The sequence below is a fragment of the Chanodichthys erythropterus genome, chromosome 23 (genome assembly GCF_024489055.1).
Source record: "Chanodichthys erythropterus isolate Z2021 chromosome 23, ASM2448905v1, whole genome shotgun sequence".
NCBI lineage: Eukaryota > Metazoa > Chordata > Actinopteri > Cypriniformes > Xenocyprididae > Chanodichthys > Chanodichthys erythropterus.
Window position 1 is genome coordinate 23,984,131 of NC_090243.1, and position 25,740 is coordinate 24,009,870.

At 34.0% G+C, this 25,740-nt stretch overlaps 1 protein-coding gene across 1 annotated transcript in view; it reads right to left on the reverse strand.

Moving 5' to 3' along the window:
- The window catches only part of si:dkey-225n22.4 (collagen alpha-1(XXI) chain), a 57,918-nt gene that overhangs the window by 9,332 nt on the left and 22,846 nt on the right, over positions 1-25,740 (reverse strand). The window contains exons 17-24 of the mRNA XM_067377509.1: positions 16,595-16,648; positions 9,223-9,267; positions 9,014-9,067; positions 6,186-6,239; positions 5,816-5,869; positions 5,620-5,691; positions 2,760-2,795; positions 2,003-2,047 (exon numbers count right to left, since the gene is read on the reverse strand). Of these exons, the coding sequence (XP_067233610.1) occupies positions 2,003-2,047; positions 2,760-2,795; positions 5,620-5,691; positions 5,816-5,869; positions 6,186-6,239; positions 9,014-9,067; positions 9,223-9,267; positions 16,595-16,648 (414 nt within the window). The remainder of the gene's footprint in view (positions 1-2,002; positions 2,048-2,759; positions 2,796-5,619; positions 5,692-5,815; positions 5,870-6,185; positions 6,240-9,013; positions 9,068-9,222; positions 9,268-16,594; positions 16,649-25,740) is intronic.

Here is a 25,740-nt window from a genome sequence, read left to right on the forward strand (position 1 = left end):
CAGAGGGTCCCGAGGATGAGAAACACTGCCTTAAAGGGTTCCGTCAGGCACTTCAAAACCTTTTAGTGGATCCCATAATTTTTTGGATTTAGTTTTAATGATTTTTTTTTTTATTATTATTTTTGTTTTGTTTTTTATTTTAACGAAATTTCATGAATTAAGCTAATCATAAACATACACTCTAGAAAATGTGTTTTACATGGGATGTTTTAAGCCAGCGATTGGGTTGTTATAACCAGTGTTGGGTAAGTTACTTCAAAAAAGTAATTAATTACTAATTTCATCATCAATGTTGTATTTAAAATACTTTATTTGCAGGCAGAGTAATTAGAAAAGTAATTTATAAATAGAAGTAATTTGATTACTCAATAAGTAATTCAACAAATCACTTCTTAAAATCCCTATAAACCTGGACCGTATAGACAATACAAAGGAAACTCATTTAATAATTTAAATTATTAAGTCAAACATGGAATAGTTTAGCCTTTTATAGCTATTTAAAACATTTTAGCTTTATTAAAACATACTATAATATTTACATTTTTTAGTAACAAATAGGGATGTCACGATACCAAAAATCTAGTATTTGGTGCTGGTACCACCAAAAGTGCACAATACACAATTTGCTGGCAGTGTTGGGTTAAAACACTGGTTATTAAGTATAACGCAAAGAATGGGTTGTTTTAACCCGGCGATTGGGTTGTTTTGACCCGGTGAATGGGTTGTTTTGACCCAACGAATGGGTTGTTTTAACCGAGAGATTGGACTATTTTTAACCCAGTGATTTTAACCCAGTGAATGGGATGTTTTAACCCAGTGATTGGGTTGTTTTGACCCAGCGAATGGGCAGTTTTAACCCGGCGATTGGGTTGTTTTAACTTGGCAAATGGGTTGTTTTGACCCGGCAAATGGGTTGTTTTGACTCGGCGATTGGGTTGTTTTGACCCAGCGATTGGGTTGTTTTAACTTGGTGAATGGGTTGTTTTGACCCGGCAAATGGGTGTTTGGACCCAGCCAATGGGTTGTTTTAACCCAGCGATTGGGTTGTTTTGACCCGGCGAATGGGTTGTTTTGACCCGGCGAATGGGTTGTTTTGACCCAGCGATTGGGTTGTTTTGACCCAGCGATTGGGTTGTTTTTAATTAAAAGCCAAAGTAGGTTGGAAATGAACATTTATTAATAACTTTTATTAATAAGCAATTTAATAAATATTTATCATTTAATTATCATTCATTAATGTTCACCTTTTGATTATTATTGTTTCCTCTAGTAATTATGTGTCTGATTTCTAATTTCCAATATATTTTGGGTTCATTTTAATCCAGACATATAGTCATTTTTAAACAATTGTTGAGTTCAATTAAACTACCCAACCCATTTGCTGGGTTTGTCCATTTTCCACCCAAATTGGGTTGTTTTTAATCCAGCATTTTTTAGAGTGCGTACTTTATCACTAGAAAAAAGAAAAAAAAAGTGTGTGTTAAAACAATATGTTAAACAATAAAGTATTATGCAACCCTTTTGGCATGAAGTGTTCTTTAAACCCTGAGTTCTCTATAGAACCCCACTGAACGTTTTTTTCTAAGAGTGTACAAGTGAATATAATCATTAACATCCTACTGAAACCATAATCACTTTATGAGTGTCATTCAGAATTTAATTTGAAATGCACCTGCTATAAGTGTAGTTTTTAATAATACATTTTTTTTTTTTTTTTTTTTTTTTTTGGTGATGTGATATTTATGGGATATTTCCAGAAAGCTTAATGATGTAATTATCTATGTCGCAAAACATCCTCTGCTGTGTAAATTCATCTGAATTTCAGTTTAGTGAATTCCTCTTTCTGACATTCCAATTTAACTGATTTGAGCCACTTCTTAAATTCTTAATTTGGTACATGTTGGCTTTTCATCCATTCAAACCAAAGCAGCGCTGTCCATCTTCACATGCAGTGCATTAACAGGAGGCGCCCCCTGGTGGATGTAGGTGTTTGTACACTTACTGAAAAGCCTGGCATCCCAGGAAACCCTTTGCTGCCTTTTTCACCCTGTGAATGGGAGGAGGTCTGTGTTAGCAGGGGTCTCAGACTCTAAAAGGTTATCATTAGCATTCAAAATCAACGGGTGTCTCCCTATGACCTTTACAAGACTGTGTCACATGCTGTTTACTGAGAGATACTGAGCTAACTACACTGAGGGTGATGTTCCCTACAGAGACTGTTACGGTAATGTACACATCACACTGCAGCAGTTGAGCTTGTAATGTAAGCATAGCAACAATCACTAATGAGTGATTATAATATCAGTAAACATTATAAGCAAGCTTTGACATAATTAATAACTGGACTGAAGCGATCATCAGGGCTTTGAGGAAGGTTCATCTCTCAATCATCATTGTATTGCATTATATGTTTAACTACTAAAGAGCTTTGATCATAAAACTAAGCATTTAACTATAATCTTACTAAGACATATTGATATTTGTATGCATTTTATGTCAGTATCTGCTATATCAGATCTTGTTGATTTACATTACGAGCATTAGAATTTCATCTTAGAACTTAACAGGGTTATAAAGTCCATGATAAAGACCACACTAAAGCTGACTTTATGCTTTGAAAACATCTCGGTTAGAGTTAGATTTGAGATCTAAGACAAATCTGAATTTGTGTTGAAACCAAAACCAAACCTTTGATAAATCACACACAGCACTGGTAAAAAGCACTTTTCAAAATGTGAATGAAATGACAAAGGATCCACCTGAATGCCTTTGGGTCCAGACTCTCCTCTCTCTCCCTGAAAAACAGAGAAATATCAGTGTAACTTCCCCCTCTCCGCAACAGGAGAATAGTGTTCAGTGGCATATCAATCAAAAACTAAATTTAATGAGCTGAAGAGCCTGTATATCAAGCATATCTTCCACGCAAGCAGTCATTTAGCAGACACTTCATCCAAAGTGACTTACAATAGATTTATCGCAGTGACAGTACTGCCACCTTTCATAATACTACATATATGAATAGTCATGTAAGCCTACATAACACATTTACCATTGTGAGTAGCAAAATACGGCTAAATCACCTCAAGCTGTTTTGGATCAGCTGGTTTAGGTGTCTGACCAGCCTAGACTAGCATCTGCTGGGGTTTTTAAAATCTGGTAGACCTGGTCAAGAGTCCAGCTGGAAAAACCAAGGTAGCAGGTACAAGATTGTTTACCATGTCCTGAAGCGCAGTTCCCACACTAATATGGTTTAGCTTGATGTTGCAGCAGGGAATTGCATTCCTTTATCGAGATCAAACATTGCCGATGACCAAACAGATGCTGAATTATTCACTTGACAGACACTTTCATCCAAAGCAGCTCAAGCCACATCTGGGAATCTAATCTAAGACCTCGATGTCATTAGTGTCATGGACAGCTTCATTTCAGTATTTGGTTGTATAGCTTAGTTTATTCAGTAAGGACGTATTTAATTATGGAAGCTTGTTTTCTTTTCTCAGATATAAACTCGTAATTCTTCTTTTTCTTCTAATAATTCTGACTTCTATTCTCAAAATTGTGAGATATAAACACACAATAAATTATATAAAAATACTTTTTTCTGAGAATTGTGTTTATATCAAAATTCTGACTTTATATCACAATTCTGACTTTATATCTCGCAATTCTGACTTTATAACTCGCAATTCTGACTTTAAATCTCGCAATTCTGACTTTAAATCTCGCAATTCTGACTTTATAACTCGCAATTCTGACTTTATAACTCGCAATTCTGACTTTAAATCTCGCAATTCTGACTTTAAATCTCAATTCTGACTTTATATCTCAATTCTGACTTTATATCTCGCAATTCTGACTTTATATCTCGCAATTCTGACTTTATATCTCAATTCTGACTTTATATCTCAATTCTGACTTTATATCTCGCAATTCTGACTTTATAACTCGCAATTCTGACTTTAAATCTCGCAATTCTGACTTTATATCTCGCAATTCTGACATTACAACTCGCAATTCTGACTTTATATCTCGCAATTCTGACATTACAACTCGCAATTCTGACTTTATATCTCACAATTCTGACTTTAAATCTCGCAATTCTGACTTTAAATCTCGCAATTCTGACTTTATATCTCGCAATTCTGACTTTAAATCTCGCAATTCTGACTTTATAACTCGCAATTCTGACTTTATAACTCGCAATTCTGACTTTATAACTCGCAATTCTGACTTTAAATCTCGCAATTCTGACTTTATATCTCGCAATTCTGACTTTATATCTCGCAATTCTGACTTTATAACTCGCAATTCTGACTTTAAATCTCGCAATTCTGACTTTAAATCTCAATTCTGACTTTATATCGCAATTCTGACTTTATATCTCGCAATTCTGACTTTATATCTCACAATTCTGACTTTATATCTCACAATTCTGACATTACAACTCGCAATTCTGACTTTATATCTCGCAATTCTGACTTTATATCTCGCAATTCTGACTTTATATCTCGCAATTCTGACTTTATATCTCGCAATTCTGACTTTATATCTCGCAATTCTGACTTTATATCTCGCAATTCTGACTTTATATCTCGCAATTCTGACTTTATATCTCGCAATTCTGACTTTATATCTCACAATTCTGACTTTACGTCTCGCAATTCTGACTTTACGTCTCGCAATTCTGACTTTACGTCTCGCAATTCTGACTTTACGTCTCGCAATTCTGACTTTACGTCTCGCAATTCTGACTTTACGTCTCGCAATTCTGACTTTATATCTCACAATTCTGACTTTATATCTCGCAATTCTGACTTTACATCTCGCAATTCTGACTTTATATCTCACAATTCTGACTTTATATCTCACAATTCTGACTTTACGTCTCGCAATTCTGACTTTATATCTCACAATTCTGACTTCATATCTCACAATTCTGACTTTAAATCTCCTAATTATGACTTTATATCTCGCAATTCTGACTTTATATCTCGCAATTCTGACTTTACGTCTCGCAATTCTGACTTTACGTCTCACAATTCTAACTTTATATCACGCAATTCTGAGAAAAAAAAGTCAGAATTGAATTTATTTTACTTATTTATGTATTTATTTTTATTCAGTGGTGGAAACAAGCTTCCATATTAAACTGATCAAAACAGTAAAGACATTTATAATGTTACAAAAGATTGTATTTCAAATAAATGTTATTTTGAACGTTCTATTCATTAAAGAATCCTGAAAAATAAAATGTATCACTGTTTCCACATAAATATGAAGCTGTTTTTTTGAACACTGATAATAATCAGAAATGTTTCTTGAGCATCAAATCACCATATCAGAATGATTTCTGAAGGATCATGTGACTCTGAAGACTGGAGTAATGATGCTGAAAATTCAGCTTTGATAACAGGAATAAATTACACTTTACTGTATATTCACATAGAAAACAGCTGATCTACATTGGAATAATATTTCACTGTTTTACTGTATTTTTGATGAAATAAACACAGTCTTGTGTGAGCAGAAGAGACTTCTTTCAAAATATCAAAAATCCCCAACCGTTTGAACACTGGTGCATGTAGAGGTTTTATGATGTTTGTAGAACGGCAGCATTACCTTGTGTCCTTTAAATCCAGGAAGGCCCATCGCACCTTGAACTCCTGGAAATCCAGGCTCGCCCTGGTCACCCTGTGTGATTCACAATACATCTGAGAATAAACTCTTCACCTCACTTATCCATGAGAGCTCTGAATGCTAACATCACAATTGCATGACTAACTGCACAAAATTGGAGCTACCAAAAGACTCTCACCTTTTGACCTCCTGTACCAGGATTACCTGCGCTGCCTTTTTCTCCTGCACTACCCTGAACACAGACAACAGCCAAATGAGTCAACATCCACAAACACACACATCTGAGCACTCAAAACCACAAGCCAAACAACATCTCTCCATTATAACTTAGCTTGAAGAAGCCATTTGTTTCCAGGAACAGATAAAAAGACTATTAATCACTGTAAATGCTAAAGGAAATGCTGCAACAAAATGATTCTTCTATAATCCATTTGATAAGGGCACAATTCCAGGGATGGAATAAATGTAATCTCAGCACGGCTATTCCCACCAGATTCAAGTCAAGGTATTTGCATAATTGCTAAAGGTAATGTTTGGAGCAGACCAACCTTGGGGCCGTGGAGTCCGTCTGCTCCAGGGGCCCCTGAAGGGCCCGGCGCGCCCTGAAGGATTTAATCAGACAGAATGCAGAGTTAAACACTGTCTGACCGAAGCGGCCAAAGCTGATAACACACATTGTGTCTCGCTCTATAAATAAAGTTTCAGCACAACTTCAGAAGATAATTATTCAACAAAATGAACTCACTCAAATTAAAAAGCGCAATCAGAAACTGCATAAATAAATGACATTGGAAATTATGATGTGGAAAAGAATTACATATTCTTCACTTATAAAAGAAGTTCTCACTTTGGTTTAGGGTCCAATTCTCACTATTAACTTGCTTATTAGCATGTAAACTCTAAATAATGCTGGGATAAAAAACACCCAAGTTTGGTTGAAAATGGACAAACCCAGCGATTAGTTTGTTTTAACCCAGCGGTTGGGTTAAATGTTTGCCCGGTGTTTTATTTTTAAACCCAACTATTGTTTAAAAATGAATATATGTCTGGCTTAAAATGTGTTGGAAATTAAAAATCAGACACATAATTACTAGAGGCAACAATAATAATGAAAAGGTGAACATTTATTAATAAGCAATTTAATAAATGTTTGTTTAATTAATATTCATTAAACGTAATAAATGTTCATTTATTAAACATATTAATAAATATTAATTTCCAACCTATTTTGGGTTCATTTTAAGCAACAATACAGTAATCTTTAAACAATAGTTGAGTTAAATAAAACAATTAACCCACCCACAGGTTAAAACAACCAAATTGCTGAATTTGTCCATTTTCAACCCAACTTGGGTTGTTTTTAACCCAGCATTTTTTAGAGTTTACCCAATACCTAAACAACCTTACTAACTATTAATAAGCAGTAATTAGGAGTTTATTAAGGCAAAAGTCATAGTTAATAGTGAGAATTGGACCATAATCTAAAGTGTGACCCAATAAACTTACTTAAATTAAGAAAAAACTTTAAAATTAGTTTAGGTCGGTACGATAGGAACAAAAGTTTGTTTAAATAAATAATGTTTTGCTGAGCCAACTTAATAAATGTTAGTTCCTGTGTCATACTAACCAGACCCATGGTGCAAAAATGACTATTAATTTCAATTAAATTAGTGTACTATATTTTAGTTAAATAATGTTTTTTTATTTAATATTTTGTATTTTTACTGGATTTTTTTTGGTACTAAATTATATTTATGGAATAGTTATGATCCATTTATTAGGCTACATATCGATCACTTTTTGAGTTTTGACCTGAAAATTAAATTTCCAACTTGAACTGGAAAATCTTGAATGCTTTGAAGCACAGACTGGAGTTTGATGTCTTTTTAAAGAAGACACTTGGCAGATTATTGCTGAAGTGAAAAAAGTAAAAGAAAAAAAAAGTGAAACTAAAAAAAGTTAGTTTATTACTATGAAAAATGCTTAAAAAAATACTTACTCTAAATCTATGAGAACATGGAAGCAATAAATCTAAACAAGTTGTGTTTCAAATTTGAGGTTAGTATCTTATTAGCTTTCAGTAAGAGTTTGTTTGGGTGCAGTACCAAACGCTTCCACTAGATGAGATTCGCTTCCCATTCGTTTCCAATGTGATAATTTATGACCGCGAACAATACAAGTGTGACTATTTTTTTCAGAACCATTTAAACTTTTCGAATCATTTCCCTGATTTTCAAAAAAAAAAAAAAAAAATTATATATATATATATATATACTATATATACACACACACACACACACACACACACCAAATAAATAAAAACATAAGTAAAAAAAAAAAAAAAAAAGAGAGAGAGAAGTGACGTAAATTAGACCCTTGGGTAAGATGGGCCACCAGAATTGGCACTGAAGGACCCGAGTGGCATATTGTTACTACTGATTTTATTTCTAAATTTATCATAATTAATGGGGTTATTATTAAACATTTCCAGAATTAGATTTTAGACATTTGCTTCACATTAAAACCTACAGGCTAAATGAGCAAAATCATTCAATTTGAATTCATAATGTTGCTATAATGGCATATCTTCATTTAAAATATGGTCAATTCAGTATGTAAATAGTCATATGCCTGTATATAAGTCATGAAATTTGCCTTTAGATTCTGATTTGTCTGCCATTAATTATTCAGTTATTCAACTAAATTGTCAAAATACAATTTTAAATAGAATAGTTTTTTAGTATTTTACATTAATGACACTTTAAACACATATAATCTTGCATCTTGCCCCCTTTGAATAATTTTACATTTTGTGCTATAAGAACTAACTTGGCAAATGTTTCTATTTATTATATCATTTTTGGCTGAACTATCCCTTTAAAGAGGGCATGCTATTCCCCTTAAGTTTCCCCTTTCGACAGATGGAAATGAAAATGAAAGACTAACAGATGTAGGTGTTCAGCTACATCTAATTGTCTTGATTTCATTTTTTAGATTTAGAATATATCTTAGTATGGTATTTCTAAATTGCTGTGTAAAACCCAGGAATTGAGAAATATGTCCTAGTGAAAACTGTAATGACGTCTCAAACACCACTAGGTGGCAGCAGCACTTCCTCTGACGCAGGCTGAGTGTTTGGCTCTGGCCTTTAGAGGTCACCCTAACATTGTTTAGCCGATCGCTTAACACCTGACCTCTGTCCAAATTGCTCTTTCTCCTCTCTGGCTTTGAGCTGCGGATCTGATGAGCAGCTCTACTGCTGTCTGGGACGCGATCCAATCCAATTTCTCTGAAGTGTCCAATTTTAACGGGTCAGCTGACACAATAAGAGGGTAAAGAGGTACGCCTGATGTATTCTAGCGGGACGTTTACTCACCGGAGGTCCTCTCGGTCCAGGTGATCCTTTCTGCCCAGCTGCTCCTCTCGCACCCTAAACCCCCAAAGATTCAGTTTGTTACCGTTAAAGATACAGCGACGGTCTGCTTTAAAGGCAGTTAAAACATCTTGTTACACATGTACTGTATAAATCTATATATATTAATGACACTTTGAAACATCTATATGATGTGGTGTGTGAGTTCATACCTGTGGTCCGTTCTCTCCTGCTTCACCGGGAAGTCCACGAATTCCCTGGAGAAGACAAGATATGTCAGCGGCACGCTTCATGTACCGCCTAACGCTCTGACGGACGGGACAAGCGCTGCTAATGACCTTGTGTTTCGGGATCAAGCCCGATGTAATTCCATCATTCATCATGTTACTGTTATTACAGCATTACCAGGATGCCACTCAATTAATCCTACGCTCTGGAAAAGCTATTGCTCAAACGGTAGCCTGCCAAGGATAAGGACACAATTGACTCTCTGACATTCACACATTTTCAGTGTCTGTTTTTCTAGTCTACTGAAAGACTTTAATTGAGATCCATTACAAAGTCCCTCCGTCCATCTGCTTCCTTTGAGGCTCCAGTAAGTCAGCGATGCACCTCGTTTTACAGTACGACCAAGTCATTAAGCACAGAAATAAAAGAAAAACTGCACTGTTAGCACCAGCATGTTCCTCAGAAGTCTGTATAATATCAAGTTCTTTCTTGTGCTGCTGAAAACCCTATAACACGGTCAAAATGAAAATGCTTATAAATCTCACATTATGCCACATCATCACCTCATATTGGATTCAATCTTTTTGTCAGCTTGTTTTCTATTAATTCGGGCAGATTTTGTATTTATTTTTGGAACTGATTGATCGTAGGCCTTATTTATCTGAACTTATCTACCTCATTTTTTGAGTGAAAAAAATTATTTGTGCATAATTATGTCAATTTTACCTAAAATATGAAAAAATGTGCTGTTTATCACACTAGTGTGCTTTAAAGTTTAACCAGGAAATCTGTTTTGAAATGCTTTTATTTCATGGTCAAAAATGACCGGCCTGCAGAAAAATTGCTTATAAATCACTCGTTACACTATTTTATCACCAAATATTGCATTCAGTCTTGTCACGTCAGCTTGTTTTCTTTCAGTTGAGACAGGTTTTGTGTTTATTTTTGACGCTCCTGAACACTAATTTTCAATCGGTGTCATTTTTGACCAATATAAGCTCAAATCAATAAGGCCTACGATCAATCAGTTCCAAAAATAAATACAAAACCTGTCCGAATTAATAGAAAACAAGCTGACAAAAAGATTGAATGCAATATTTGGTGATAAAATAGTGTAATGTGAGATTTATAAGCAATTTTTCTGCAGGCCGGTCATTTTTGACCATGAAATAAAAACATACAAAATAAAAGTGTTTCAAAACAGATTTCCTGGTTAAACATTAAAGCACACTAGTGTGATAAACAGTGTAATTTTATCATATTTTAGGTAAAATTGACAAAATTATGCACAAATAATGTTTTTCACTCAAAAAAATGAGGTACATAAGCTCAGATAAATGAGGCCTACGATCAATCAGTTCCAAAAATAAATACAAAACCTGTCCGAATTAATAGAAAACAAGCTGACAAAAAGATTGAATCCAATATTTAGTGATGATGTGGCATAATGAGAGATTTATAAGCAATTTTTTGCAGGCCGGCCATTTTCGACACTGAACATCACAGTGTTACAATGTGAAAAAAAAAACAGAAAAACAATTTGTTAGACTCTGGGTGAGTAAATTCAGTAAATTTGAGTCCAATGAAATAACATTAATTAGCATTTTATGAAAATCATTTAAAGATTAAAGATAAATTCTGCTGACATTTGTACTCTTGTAAAAGGTCCTCAGAAACCTTATAACTTTTAATTGCTTTATTATTTATATACAATTATATATTTATTAAAAAAAAAATACTTCTATGTTAATAAGAATCATCAATGAAAAATAATGGGAATTGAGAATTAGCTAAAAAGTACCCCAAAGCTCTTTTTATACAACAAAATATCTCATATTCTACATTAAAGCATCATAAAACGTAACATTTAAATAGCATACATCAGCTGATCTTTCTGAAAAAGTTGCTTTTAACAAAAAAATACCTTCACAGATGAGTGAACGCTCTGTTAACACTTAAAAACTACCACTATTTACTCCAAAAATGAAATGCGAGAACCAAACGCCTCTTCCTTCCTGCCACAGTCTGGATAACATCTTCCCACAACCTGATGAGAAACTTTCACTAGAAAACACTCGTGCAACAAAGTGGGCTTTAGTTTCCGAGGGTCCCGCATCGCAGCATTCTTATGGCTTGTTGCCCAAATGTTTGCATGCAAAACAATTAATCTTCTGCAGTAGCTTCATAACTCTGAATAACAAGCATGTGACCGGATCCGGCACCTGTAACGGCAATGCTGAGAGACGTGTGGAGGAAACATCAAGGTCCGCGTTTGATTCAGCCGCCCCTAGAGATCATACAACCAAGGGTGAAATACAGTCGCACAGCTTTGAAATGGAGATGCCTGCATATTATCTAGCCATAATGAGTCATTTCATAGTGAGCGGCCTCCATCGATCGCATTTCACTCAAAGACTCTTCTTCTTTCAGAGAAGCTGAATTACATCAAAAAAACTTCTGAGGTTTAATTTGAGAGGAAACACTGCAGAAGGAAGGAGAGCGAGACTGTAAATGTAATTACATGCAAGATGAAAGGTGTCGCACCTGACGAGAAAAAGGAGTCGAGTGTTAATTTTCCAGGTTGAGATGTAATGATTAGCAGCAGGAAATGACTTATTAGCAAATCACAGTTATGCTTTCAAGTGCAAAGCAAAATTGTCCAAATATAACTGACTGACTCAGCCGAAGCAGCTCATTACTGGCACAGGATATTTATCATTATTTATAAAACAGAAATTAGTAAAGCAACCACATGTGGGTGACTCTCACAAAATCTGCCAAGAATGTGTTTGGGTCACATTGCACGTTAATATCAAAAGAGAAAAAGAATTAATAATATTTTGCATGAATAAAACAAGGCCTATTTAGGCCTTTAAAGGGTTAGTTTGCCCAAAAATTTAATTTCTGTCATTAATTCCTCACCCTAAGACCTTCATTCATCTTCAGAACACAAATTAAGATATTTTTGATGAAATCCGAGACTCATTCATTAAAACAGTCATGTGACTGCAGTTGATCAACCTTAATGTTATGAAGAGACGAGAATACTTTTGTGTATAAAAACAAAAATAAGGACTTTATTCAACAATCTCTTCCATCATTATCTTACGCAGGTGACGCAGTAACACAGCAAATGCTTCCATGTTCACGTCTGAATGCCAGCTCAGTATTGGCCAAAGCTGATCATGTGACGCATGCGTGTGACGCTGACGCAGGAGCCGGCCAATATTGAGTCGGCGTTCTGATGTAGAACCTGGAAGAGCTGGACGTAAACAACGAATGAGAATGACACAGAAGAGATTGTTGAATAAAGTGGTTATTTCACAAAAAAGTATTCTCGTCTCTTCATCACATTAAGGTTGATCCACTGCAGTCACATGACTGTTTTAACCATGTCTTTAGTACCTTTCTGGACCTTGAAAATGTTGATTATATTGCTGTCTATGGACGAGTCTCTCAGATTTCATCAAAAATATCTTAATTTGTGTTCTGAAGATGAACAAAGGTCTTATGGGTGTGGAATGACATGATTGTGAGTAATTAATGATGAACTAACCCTTTAAGATTTTTTTTTAAATTATTATTTATTTATTTATTTTTGCTTTGTGACAATATTTAAATAAAAAAATAAGCACTTAACAAAAAAGAAAATTAAAAAATAATCATTTTACTATTACTTATTTTTTAAATCAATGTTCTGGGGTCGATAAGATTTTTATTGTTCCTGAAAGAGTTTCTTCTGCTCACCAAAGCTGAATTTATTTGATCAAAAATACTGTAAAACAGTGAAATATTATTCCAATGTAAATCAGCTGTTTTCTATGTGAATATGTAGTAAAGTGTAATTTATATCCAGTGATCAAAGCTGAATTTTCAACATCATTACTCCAGTCTTCAGTGTCACATGCTTTCCTGTAGCTCAGTGGTTAGAGCATGGCACTAGCAATGCCAAGGTCATGGGTTCGATCCCAGGGATTGCACATACTCAGATACAAATGTATAGTATAATGCAATGTAAGTCGCTTTGGATAAAAGCGTCTGCCAAATGCATAAATGTAAATGTAAATGTCACATGATCCTTCAGAAATCATTCTAATATGATGATTTGATGCTCAAGAAACATTTATGATTATTATCAATGTTGAAAACAGTTAATATTTTCGTGGAAAATACATTTTATTTTTCATGATTTTTTAATGAATAGAAAGTTCAAAAGAACAGCATTTATTTGAAATATAATCTTTTATAATATTATAAATGTATTTACTGTGACTTGATCAGATTAATGCATCATTACTGAATAAAAAAATGCTTTTGAAAAAAAAATTTAGTGGACTTATTTATTTTACAAATAATACAGTTATGAAAATCACCACTGAGAATGATGACAATGCAAAGAAATAGTCTTAAAATATATATATATATATAGAAAATATATTGTGAGATTCACCCTTATTATTGAATAATCCCGTATGAATGAACACGATGCCTCATGATATGAAGTGTGTCCGTGTTCCTCGTGAGGTGTGAGGCTGTGTTGAGTGGGAGGAGCGCTTCATTCAGACTCTTTATTAAGTGTGTGGGCGACATTAACAAGCAAACCACGCTTGTATATTTTGGTGCTCTGCTGCCAGTTTCTACTCTCCACTGAGGCTGGATGCTCATTTGACATGCAATTACTTAATCTCCACTGCATGTATGGATTGAACTCAGATGTAGATCAAATATAAAATTCATTTTTCTCTCATTTAAGCATACAAACAAAGCTAATGCTAATTGACTACAGATGTAAAGCTGCCCACATCTGAGGCTGTAACGTGGAATTGAACTGTAACCTGTTCTACAGTGTGAGAGATCTGTGGAGGATGCTGAACTGCCACAGACTCAAATAAAATAAATATTTTTTCTATCAAATGAGCAGGATGTTTTGACATGGAAACTGTTGTAGAGTCATGCTGGCTCTCTGTCCATCTGTAAACACTGCGGCTGATGCAGGGCTTTAGATTCTACAGTCTTTTCTTTACTCGGGGTCTCTAGAGTTTTTACAATCAAATTTAAGGCTTTATAAATAAAATATAATATTATATGGGTGGGTAGAGTGATGTAACACAAGTTCACATGATACAGGTTTTGACCAAAACAAATTTATAAAATGGGAAAGAAATGGGAAAGTCAAAATTAGAGCTATTTTGTGTTTGCAAAGAGCGATGATGCAAAAGTTTATATCTTTCAGTTCTTAGATGGAAAAGCAGAATTGTGAGATATACTTGTTATTCTGTCTTTTTTCCTCAGAATTGCAAATATATATCCTGCAATTCAGACTTTTTCTCCTCTCAGAATTGTGATATAAACTCATAATTGCGAGTTATAAATTCTGAACTGGGAGATATGCACATGCAAATGTAAAAAAATAAAAAATAATAAAAAAAAAAAATCAGAAATGTGAGATAAAAATGTTGTTTAACCCTCTGGTGTTCTGGCAACTGAAAATGTGATTTTTTTTTTTTTTTTTTAAATGTAAATAAAATGTTTACTTCATCGGAATGGTACAAAACTTGGTAAAAGTTTTGGCACTTGCTATGTGAACACAATAAAAAAAAAAAATCACGGACATGAAAACATTGAAAAGCTTAAATGGTCCATAAATTAGTCACACTTGTGCTCCTCGCAGTCAAAAATGAGCGCATTGGAAATGACCGGGAGATGAATTTCATCTAGTGGAAACATTTGGTACTGCGGTCTAACAAAATCTTACTGAAAGATAATTTTTTGAGATATTGACCTCAAATTTGGACCACAACTTATTTAGAATTATGGCTTTGATTTTCTTGCAGTTTTAGAGTAAAACACTTTTTTTTAAAAAATATATATATTTCATTAAAAAATTAAAATAGTATTTTTGTGCATTTTTCATAACTTAAATTTACAGAATTTAATATTTATTGTTAACTTTTTCACACATTTTTCTAAAAAATTAAAGAATTCAAAATTTATGACAGTTTAAGTTGGAAATTTCATTTTCAGGTCTATGCTATGAAAAAGTCATTAAATGGATTATAACTACAGCATAAATATAATTTAGTACCATAAAATCCCCTAAAAATACAAAATGTTAAATAAAAAACATTATTGGACTAAAATACAAATTTTAAATAAAAAAAAAATAAATAAAAAAAAAAATCTGTAATTTTGGACTAACGCATGAACAGCACCAGAAGGTTAAAAGTCATGTAAAATGTTATTTAGGTTTAAATATTATTTAATTCTGTAACTGTAAATGTGTGTCGCCTATGAACCGCATATGTGAATATTATAGTGTTTACATCAAATAATGCTTTAATATCAGACTAATCATCGCAGGCTTCATCAGGCCAGTCTGTGACTTGCAACATAAACGTCTCTGTTTAGCTTCAAATGGCATCTTCAACAACGCTATTCTTTAAAAATAAAGACTATTTTTTTGCATTCAGATTCTGATCCCAAAAGCACAACAAAACATTTTTCTCTAATTCTGTGGTTTTTCCTTCACTTGTTAACGCTATATTTCTGCCACCACCATGTGAACGCAGCATGTTTATCACACAGAATGTTTATCTTATTCTTAAAACACGTTATTATCTTATTATGTTTCGTTTTTAAGAATGCACATTAGCTTCTTATTTCGATCCACCGGCTGAATGAAAATGCAGTTTCACTCTCTGACAGTAGGTGGCGCTTATGGAATATCAGAAACAAAGCTGCGCTTTTTAGAAATGCAACAAGTTTACGATATGACATTAACACCATTAAAAACACCACAAATTAAACATGGTCATCATTCATCAGTATATCTGTGGTATTCTTTGATTGCGAAGCACTTTGAAACCACGAGCCTGTAGAAGGTTTGACAGCGACAATTTTTTTACTGTAAAAACATGAAGCAATTTCATTAATTTCCTTAAATCGTCGCCTTTTGAAGTTTAATAACCACCTTAAGCCATATCACGATTCCCGTCCCCAAATTTAACACCTCTTGAAATTATAATTGAAGTGAAAGTGACTCTCTAACCATTAGGCCACAACTGCCCCAAAACTTCCACACTAAGATTATTTTTATAAACTTTAAGATTTTGTATGACCTTAAATTTGGTACAGCTGAATTGAGGACTTTTATGGACCCTGGTACTGTACTTTATGGAAGCAATGCAAAGGGATTGTCAGGTTTTTGACACTGATAATTAAAAAGGACTCAGTCAACATGTTTGTTTGGATTAAAAATCTGGTATTGAAGTGCATTTTAATACATGTGACATATATTTAACAAATGCAGCTTCTGTTAAACAGGATAAAAGAGGAAGAAGAGCAGAAGCGACTCACTGGAACACCTTGCGATCCATCTGCGCCCGGCAGCCCGACGTCTCCTTTCTCTCCCTGAGGAACAGACACAACAGATGTGATCAACAATTCACTCTTCAGATCTGAAACTGTTTAACTGTGGCACTCACAATCACTTTTAAGTAACAAGTTTAAAAACACTCTCAGAAAAATAATAAAGGCTCCATAAAGGGTTTGTAGTTGAACGAGAAACATATTCGGAAGTGAACAGAGAATATGACTTTATATTAAAGTGGCTTTGCGTTTGTTTTCTTGCAGAGTGCCAGATCTCGCTGGACACATAAAACAGAGCCTTTCACTGCAAAACAAGCCGGCAGTGCTGTACTTGAAAACCGTTTGTCTGTCTTTTCTATGTTCTTAGTGTTTAGTATAGGATACACTACTAAGATGCATAAATACATAACACATCATCTTGTTTTCCAGTAAATATATCAAAATATATTAAAGGGGACTTTTCACAAGATGTAATATCAGTCACTGGTGTCTCCAGAATGTGTGTGTGAAGTTTCAGCTCAAAATCCCCCACAGATCATTTATTAGAGCTTGTCAAATTTGCCCCTATTTGGGCGTGAGCAAAAACACATCGTTTTTGTGTGTGTCCCTTTAAATGCAAATGAGCTCCGCTTTCCAGAAGAGGGCGGAGCTTTAACAGCTCAACAACAACAAAGCTGGAGAATCTCACGCAGCCAAAATGACGAAAGTGTTCAGCCTTACATTGTTCAAACCGGAGTCGACACTGATGGAGAGACTCAGGAAGAAGTTACAACTTTTAGAATGAAACTGGGGGCGGGGTTTATGTAAATTTCAGAGTTAGTGATGTCACTAACCCATGAAGAAGCTTGTTGTAGTCCCTACCAGCCGTTTGTTGTAGTCATTAAAAAGCAATTTCTGTAAAAGAAAATATCTCTCTTTGCATTGAACTTTGAGTGTCGTAACTTTGCAGATGTTGTTTATGATCAAACAGCAACATTACACACTAACTAAAGTTAAAAAAGTGAAATTATAATCAACCAGCCCTTTAAATATATAAAAACAAGACGTAATTGAGAAGCAAAACTGTGCAAGACAAGACATTTTCATATGAAGTTTAGTTTTGGACCCCATTTATACATTTATTTATATATATTTTGAAGCATTATCCTGACTAAATTATGTTAGACATGCATACAAAAAGAAACATGCATAAAAAACAGAAAATTAAACATAATTCAGGATATATTTTCATACAAACAATGCACAAAATAATTGCATAAAGTAATTAGTATTTTTGCTGTGTTTTTTCTATAAGAAAATATTAATTCATTCAAAAATATTCTTAAAATAAATTAAATTAAAAGCAAAATTGTGATTTTGCGATTGCTTTTCTTATTTTTCTGGCTATATATATATATACAGTACAGTCCAAAAGTTTGGAACCACTAAGACTTTTAATGTTTTTAAAAGAAGTTTTGTCTGCTCACCAAGGCTACATTTATTTAATTAAAAATACAGTAAAAAAAAAAAAAAAACAGTAATATTGTGAAATATTATTACAATTTAAAAAACTTTTGTATTTGAATATATTTCACAAAGTAATTTATTCCTGTGATCAAAGCTGAATTTTCAGCATCATTACTCCAGTCTTCAGTGTCACATGATCCTTCAGAAATCATTCTAATATACTGATCTGCTGCTCAAGAAACATTTAATGTGTACAATTGTACAAAATATTTGTGTACAATATTTTTTTCAGGATTATTTGATGAATAGAAAGTTCAAAAGAAAGTGTTTATCTGAAATCTAATCTTTTGTAACATTATAAATGTCTTTACTGCCACTTTTGATTGATTTAATGCATCCTTGCTGAATAAAAGTATTCATTTCTTTAATTTCTTTTCAAAAAAATAAAAATTCTTACTGACCCCAAACTTTTGAACTGTAATGTATAATGCTACAGAAGCTTTGTATTTCAGATAAATGCTGTTCTTTTGAACTTTCTATTCATCAAGGAATCCTGAAAAAAAAAAAAAAAAAAAGTACACAACTGTTTTCAACATTGATAATAATCATAAATGTTTCTTGAGCAGCAGATCAGCATATTAGAATGATTTCTGAAGGATCATGTGACACTGAAGACTGGAGTAACGATGCTGAAAATTCAGCTTTGATCACAGGAATAAATTACTTTGTCAAATATATTCAAATAGTACACAGTTATTTTAAATTGTAATAATATTTCACAATATTACTGTTTTTTACTGTATTTTTAATTAAATAAATGTAGCCTTGGTGAGCAGACGAAATTTCTTTTAAAAACATTAAAAATCTTAGTGGTTTTTTTTTTTATGTTTGTTTTTTTAAGCTTAGTCCTTAATAAATGTGTTAGATTTATGCTGCTAATAAGTGTATGCAAAATAAACATCCTTAAATGGATAAGTTTAAAATGTGTAAAATGCCTTATCTAATGTCTTACTTGATGTACAGGAAATGTCTCTTGTCTTAAAATCGTTTGGCTACACTTTTATTTATTTATTTATTTCAACTGCATTTAAATGCCGGGAGTGAATCGTTCCATGTGTGTACGGAACACAACTCACTCCCAAAACTGCATGCAATAATTGACACCATGGCAACATCCTGGCGTCTTGCGTGTTTGGTGTCCAATATTCTGACCAAAGAAATATTACAGCGTCAAAAGACTCATTCTGTTCAGCCATTTTAACTAAATCACAGTCGACAGAGGCGTCATGTTTTGCTTCTTCACAAAGAGTGGCTCTCGTGTAAATGCAATCGTCACTATACCTGCATTTTTCAGGAGTTCATTCAGAGGTGGAGTGCAGTTGTCACTCCTGTAAATGACTGAACTGTGTGTGAACAGAACAGGATTAAGCACTAAATAGTGAACTGACCATAGAATTTAGCTGTAGTGTGTATGTGGATATTGTGAAGAACATTTTAATAATTTGCAGTGTGATGAATGTTAAAGGTTCTTCATGAAAGGTTCTTCATTTTAACAGTGCATTTCTACTGTAAATAACACCAAATATTGCTTTTTTTTCCCTTTCTCTCTCTTATTTGAGTGCATTTGTGAAGAGCAGATTTTGATCTGCATTAGTGCAGGTGTAGAGGAAGCAGGCGTCCTGTTCAACAGACATTCCCCTTAAGTAAAGATCAAATATTTGCCCTCCATGAAAGCTTCAAGTACACTCACTAACACTTCGGCTTTGTGAAGCCGTTTGAAAGGCTGGAAGAAAGAGAAACTAAGAGCTTGGCCTTCGAGGACATATAAAAACATCTAAGCAAGCAAACCGTTCATTAGAAGAGCAGTGAGACTGAAAGAGAAAACACAAATGTGGACTGCGGTGGCCTGGAGCTGGACCCAATAACTACTTCAACTCTGGCCTGACATCTGTAGGTGTGTTTGGCAATATAAAACATGTTCTATGGTGAACAAACATTCAAAGCATGCAGTTTGTGGAAAAGATGTCTCAGACACAAAACTACACAGTCCATCCCACTAATGTATGTCCAGCTTTAACACATGCAGGATGGCTAGACATCAAAACATCATCCATGCATGTACTATAAATGCTTTCTTTTAAATCAACTCTGCTTAGAGTACATATGGTCCCTCTTTAAATAGTGTTAAAGCAACACTGAAACAGAGTTAAAGTCAGTAGTTCTTGTGTTTCTCTTTTCTTCAGTGATTCTGCTTGTTAACAGCAGGTGTTCATCACTAATGCACAATCATCACTTAATTAATCACTTAATTATCTCATTAACTTTATCACTATTTACAGAGGGACCAAATGTACTCTGAGCAGAGCTGATTTAACTCTGGGGATTTTGCTGTGTATGATTCATTTTCAACACACATTGGAAAAACATGCCTGTGCAAATTTATATTACGTCACTTCTTGCACGTTTCAAAGTAAAATGCGCAGTGATTGGTGCTAAAAGTGTGCTCAGCTTTATCTCAGACAGGTGAATGTGAATCTGGCAATGTTTTTTTTTTTTAATGTAGACTGCTGTTGTTATCGCGGTAGTTCAGAGATGAAATGTCCGGTGAGTGCCGCTAGATGATTGCATTTGAAATGAATGAGGCACCTACACTAAACCAGACCGAAAGCAAAAGCGAATGTGAGATAAAACACGTGCTGAAGCAACCAAGACAGTTTAGCTGCTTCTACAAGCTCTTTTATCGTGACTTGTGTTTCACGGGGCTCGTACCCGAGCGCTTCACATCGTAAGTGTATCAGATTTGTATTGAGGAAGTTTACAACATCAGAAAAGCCAAACGAATCAATTTACAAATCATGCACTTTGGTAAATGTGTTTTAAGGTCAGAATGTAGTACTGTGGAAGAAACTAAGTCTCGAAAATCTGCCTTTGTGATCATCATTTGTGTGAACAGGAATAAAACTTGTTTGTGTTTATTTCAGCTGTAAACTGAATTTTATGTATAGGTCAGTTTTTGGAATTTTGCACAAAATGTAGGTGGAGGAATGTTTTTCCGATGTTGAAACAGTGTGTGACCAAATAACATACAGAGAGTTTACAATTTAGGGTGAGAAGTTTGTTCATGTCTGTAACCCTAAAATATGGACTAAAGTTTGTTTGCTTTAACAAAAACCACCAATTGAACATATGCACAGTTACTTCCTGGTTTTCCTTAAGCCAACTTGGGCATTTCCAGTGAACGGTTAGCTGATCATTCTGTACTCGCTTATTTTAGGGTTCAATTCTCACTTTTAACTAGTTGCTTATTAGCTTGCATATTACTAGTAAATTGGATATTTACATATAAAGCACATTTTAATGCCTTATTCTACATCCCTTAATCCTACCCAATACCTGAACTTAATCACTACAAAAACTAGTGAAAAAAATAGTTAGTACCTTACTAACTATTAATAAGCGGTAAATTAAGAGTTAAATGAGGCAAACATTGTAGCTCATAGTGAATATGTGTTCCCTATACTCAAGTGTTACCAAACCATCGGTGGTTGACACTTTAATGTTGTATTTATATTTTAATGCAGTTATCACATCATTTGCCAATAAACAGTTTTATTGATTGCAATAAAGACAAAGCTAATGGGAACATTTGAATATGAATAATGAAGAAACGTGGTGTCTGTAATTAGACATGCACACGCAACATTTTTCCAGCAATTCAAATGTTATTTTTAATGTGATGAACAAAAAAAAATTTTGTTCATCCTTCTAAGATTGTCCATATTTGTAAAAACAAATGTTTCAAGATGTAGGAAATTCAACATTTGATAGAATAAAAAATTAAAAATAAATAAAAAAAGACATTAATTATAACCATCAGATGGCAGCAGAGGAGCATTTATTGGCTCATATTAGCCATTTCCTGAAATAGTTTCCTTTTGAATAAATATTAAACATTATAAAATCACTAGGTTTAAAAATACATTTCGTCAAGGTGAAGTATGAAGTACTCACGACATCTCATGAAAAACAATAACTTTTCTTGTGAATGAATGACACAGAAAGTGAGAAACCTCACTCTCTCTTTATAATCACAAGATCAATGATTTCAGCACATTTGTGAAAACTCACATTTTGTTCAATGAATCTAAATAAAGTGCACAATAAATCTTTCATTTACAGTGTGTTGATGCTTTTTTCACATGAAAGTGTTAAAACTGATGGTCGAATTGAGCAGTGAGAGTCTTTATGTCTAAGTGACATTTCACCGGAAGTTTTCCAGCTGGATTATATTATTATATTATTGCGGAAGTTCATAAGAACGTTCTGTGCATATGGACAATTATGTGCAAAATACTAAAGTAGACATCTGTTCTTAAAATCTACAGAAAGCCTATCAAAATAGATCGTGTGAACTAAAATAAGAGGTTTTTACATGGATGTGATATTGCTTAGCAACACAGTTTCCCATAGCAAGTCATCCCACTCCACCCACAGCAATCACATCAGTATCACATTTTAACCAGATGTTAAACAAAAACAAAGAACAAGCTACACATTTCTGGCTTTAAACCCTCTGGAATTCCTGGAAACATGTTCTTTTCAATCACCAGAATGACAGGTCAAAATGATGTATCTGATAATACTGTAAATACTGACAGTAAATGCGCCATAAATGCTGTCCATGAGCACAGATATATGCCTAAAACAAATCTGCCAGCTCCATAATATGAAGTTCATCAATCTATTGACAAAGGGTCTTTCTCTACATTCGGTCAACACTGCAGTCAGTGGTTTGTGCAGGGTCATGTCCTGTCTTTTAGCCTTCCGCTTGCAAAGGTACATTTTAAGCAACAATACAGTAATTTTTAAACAATAGTTGGGTTAAATAAAACCTATAGGTTAAATCAACCCAATTGCTGGGTTTGTCCATTTTCAACCCAACTTGGGTTGTTTAAACCCAGCGTTTTTAGTGTATAATATTCTTTCTCCGCCCTGAAACTCAAACCATTTTCAGATGCCAACCCCAGTATGCCGTGTGTTAATATCATAAAAGTGTGACTAGTATCATAAATCAACGACTGGAATAATTCATTTACAAATCCATTTCCAGGTCAACCCACAGCGAATAGCTGGTCTGTTCCTCACACAAATCCAACATTTGACTTTCAAAGACTTATAATATTTGGGCCATTTTTATGACACGCTTATAGTCCTTTAATTTCGGTACTAATTTTGTTGGATCTAAACCAACGGTTCTTAATCAGGGGGACGAAGAGTGGCTTAAAATGAATCAAATTGAACTTATTATTAATAAAATTAATTTTAGTGTTTTTGTTAATCAATTATAATCATTTAACTTGACTAACTTAACCTAACTTTTTTTTTTTCTTTTGAAAAGCATTGCTTCTGTTTGTTTTCCATTTTCTCTTTTTTTAAAAAAAAAAATGATTAAAAACAAGCAGTCCTGCCATAATTATAGCAGAAAACTGGCAGAAGTACCTTACCTTGAGGGCTTTGAAAATTGTGCTGGACTTTGAGTCAAAAAAGTTGAGAATCACGTGACGTCGCGACTGCAGAATTACAGACTTTCGTGTCTCAGAGGTGTCGGTTTTGATATAATTGTCCACATTTTCACAGCGTTTCTGGACTAAATTGATTCAGACATATAATTTCAGGTGTATGATGTGCCAGAAACATAAAAGAAGTTGGCTACTTCAGAACCTAGTTTTCCAAAGCATCACTTATTTTCCTGTAAATCTATGGTGTGGATGTGTGGTAAAATTGGTGGCAAAAACATTGTTGGCTCCTCAAAGTTGTAAAATGAGTTCAGTACAAAATATGGACAAACTATCCATCTTGGGAGGTCATTGGAGTTAAAACATGCTGGTTTAGATCTGTATATTATTGATAAATCATCATACATCTATATTTATTCACACTTCTTTATTTACAGTGTGTTTAAAAAGTGCAGGTCACCGATTCTGACAGCAACATGCAGTAGACTAAACATTTCTGTGCATTTATAAAGCACTATTGTGTTAGTCAGACTGGTGAAGAAAAGACCTAAATGGGCGTATTTTATAGCACTGGGTAAAGTGTATACACAGCTAAAACAATATATATATATATCCATCCAGACTAGTGTGTTTCAGCAAAAGTGTCAAATGAAGACAAGATGTTTTATTATGAGCATCTGTCTGGAACCAGCAAACACACACAAGTGGATTTTCACAAGTGAAAATCTCTCTTGGCCAATCAAATTTGAGGACCAGAACTAACAGTTGTAGAATCCTATTAAAAATGAGTTGCAAATACAAGAACATCGCTGTTCACAGCTGAAATTTGCTGCACGATACATTCGGTATTATCTTCAAACACTTACATGTAGACAAGCACATACTCACAATACAGTACTAGGCCTATACACTGTGCTCTTACTGTAAAACAATCCCACCCAGCTCTACACACATATGGTTTATGCATTTTCTGGTCTGGTTTAAGCACTCTAGCAGTCTTGAATCTGAACATAAGAGTATATACTGTATAAGAACATTTTAGCAATAAATGCTAGAGCTATATTTGCAGTTGACAGATCTCTATGTCTGTCTATATATCCATCTTTCTAACCATCTATTCAACGAACTAAATTCTTTTTTTTTTTAAGTGTTTAGATGTTATTTTTGGAAAATAAGACAAAAGTACTGCTTAAGAAAATTCATTTTTGCTGTGACCAAAGTCTTTCAGAATAATGACTGGCCGTGTGTGAGGGCTGTGGAAGCTCACGACACATAAACGCATGTGTTTGTTTACATGTGTGCGTACGTGCCGTATGTGATTTGATTCTGAAACGGGCTCGAGATGCTCCAAAACTGTAAAACCTCAGCAGTAAAACCCAAAGGCCACATGAAAGCAACCAGAGAGGACTGGTTATCTAGCGACTCTCAACCAGAGGACCCTCGCAGGGACTGAAGCTTTATATGGAGCTGGGGAGGCTTTTGTGGTCTTTTAACAGTCCTGAAATCTGAAATGGGGAGGTTTTTGACCAAGTTTGCGGTTATCTTGGGACATTTTTCTCCTACTAAAGTTAGGAGCTTGTTTAAAGAGTTACACCGCAGGATCATTTTTAAAAATCAAAAAAGTGAGAAGTCCTCTGTTTGCTAGCCTGGAGTGTTAAACTTTATAGCAGCACCCAGTAAACTGAACCATTTGATGCTGACTGTACAGAAAAGACATTTGCACATAATGTTCCCTTTCAAGGGATCTCATGCTGCCTTGATTGACGCTATGCAAACGGTCTGCGTGAAGCAAGAGTCAAATCAGTCCAATGGTGTCAGAAGCGGGTGACATCACGACCAGGAAACTATAAAGCATGCCCAAACGGTGTCTTTGTGTATGTAATAATTTATATATATATATATATATATATATATATATATATATATATATATATATATATATATATATATATATATATATATATATATATATATATATATATATATATATATATATATATATATATATATATATATATATACACTACCGTTCAAAAGTTTGGAACCACTAAGATTTTTAATGTTTTATAAAGAAGTTTCATCTGCTCACCAAGGCTACATTTATTTAATTAAAAATACAGTAAAATCAGTAATATTGTGAAATATTTTTACAATTTAAAATAACTGTTTTCT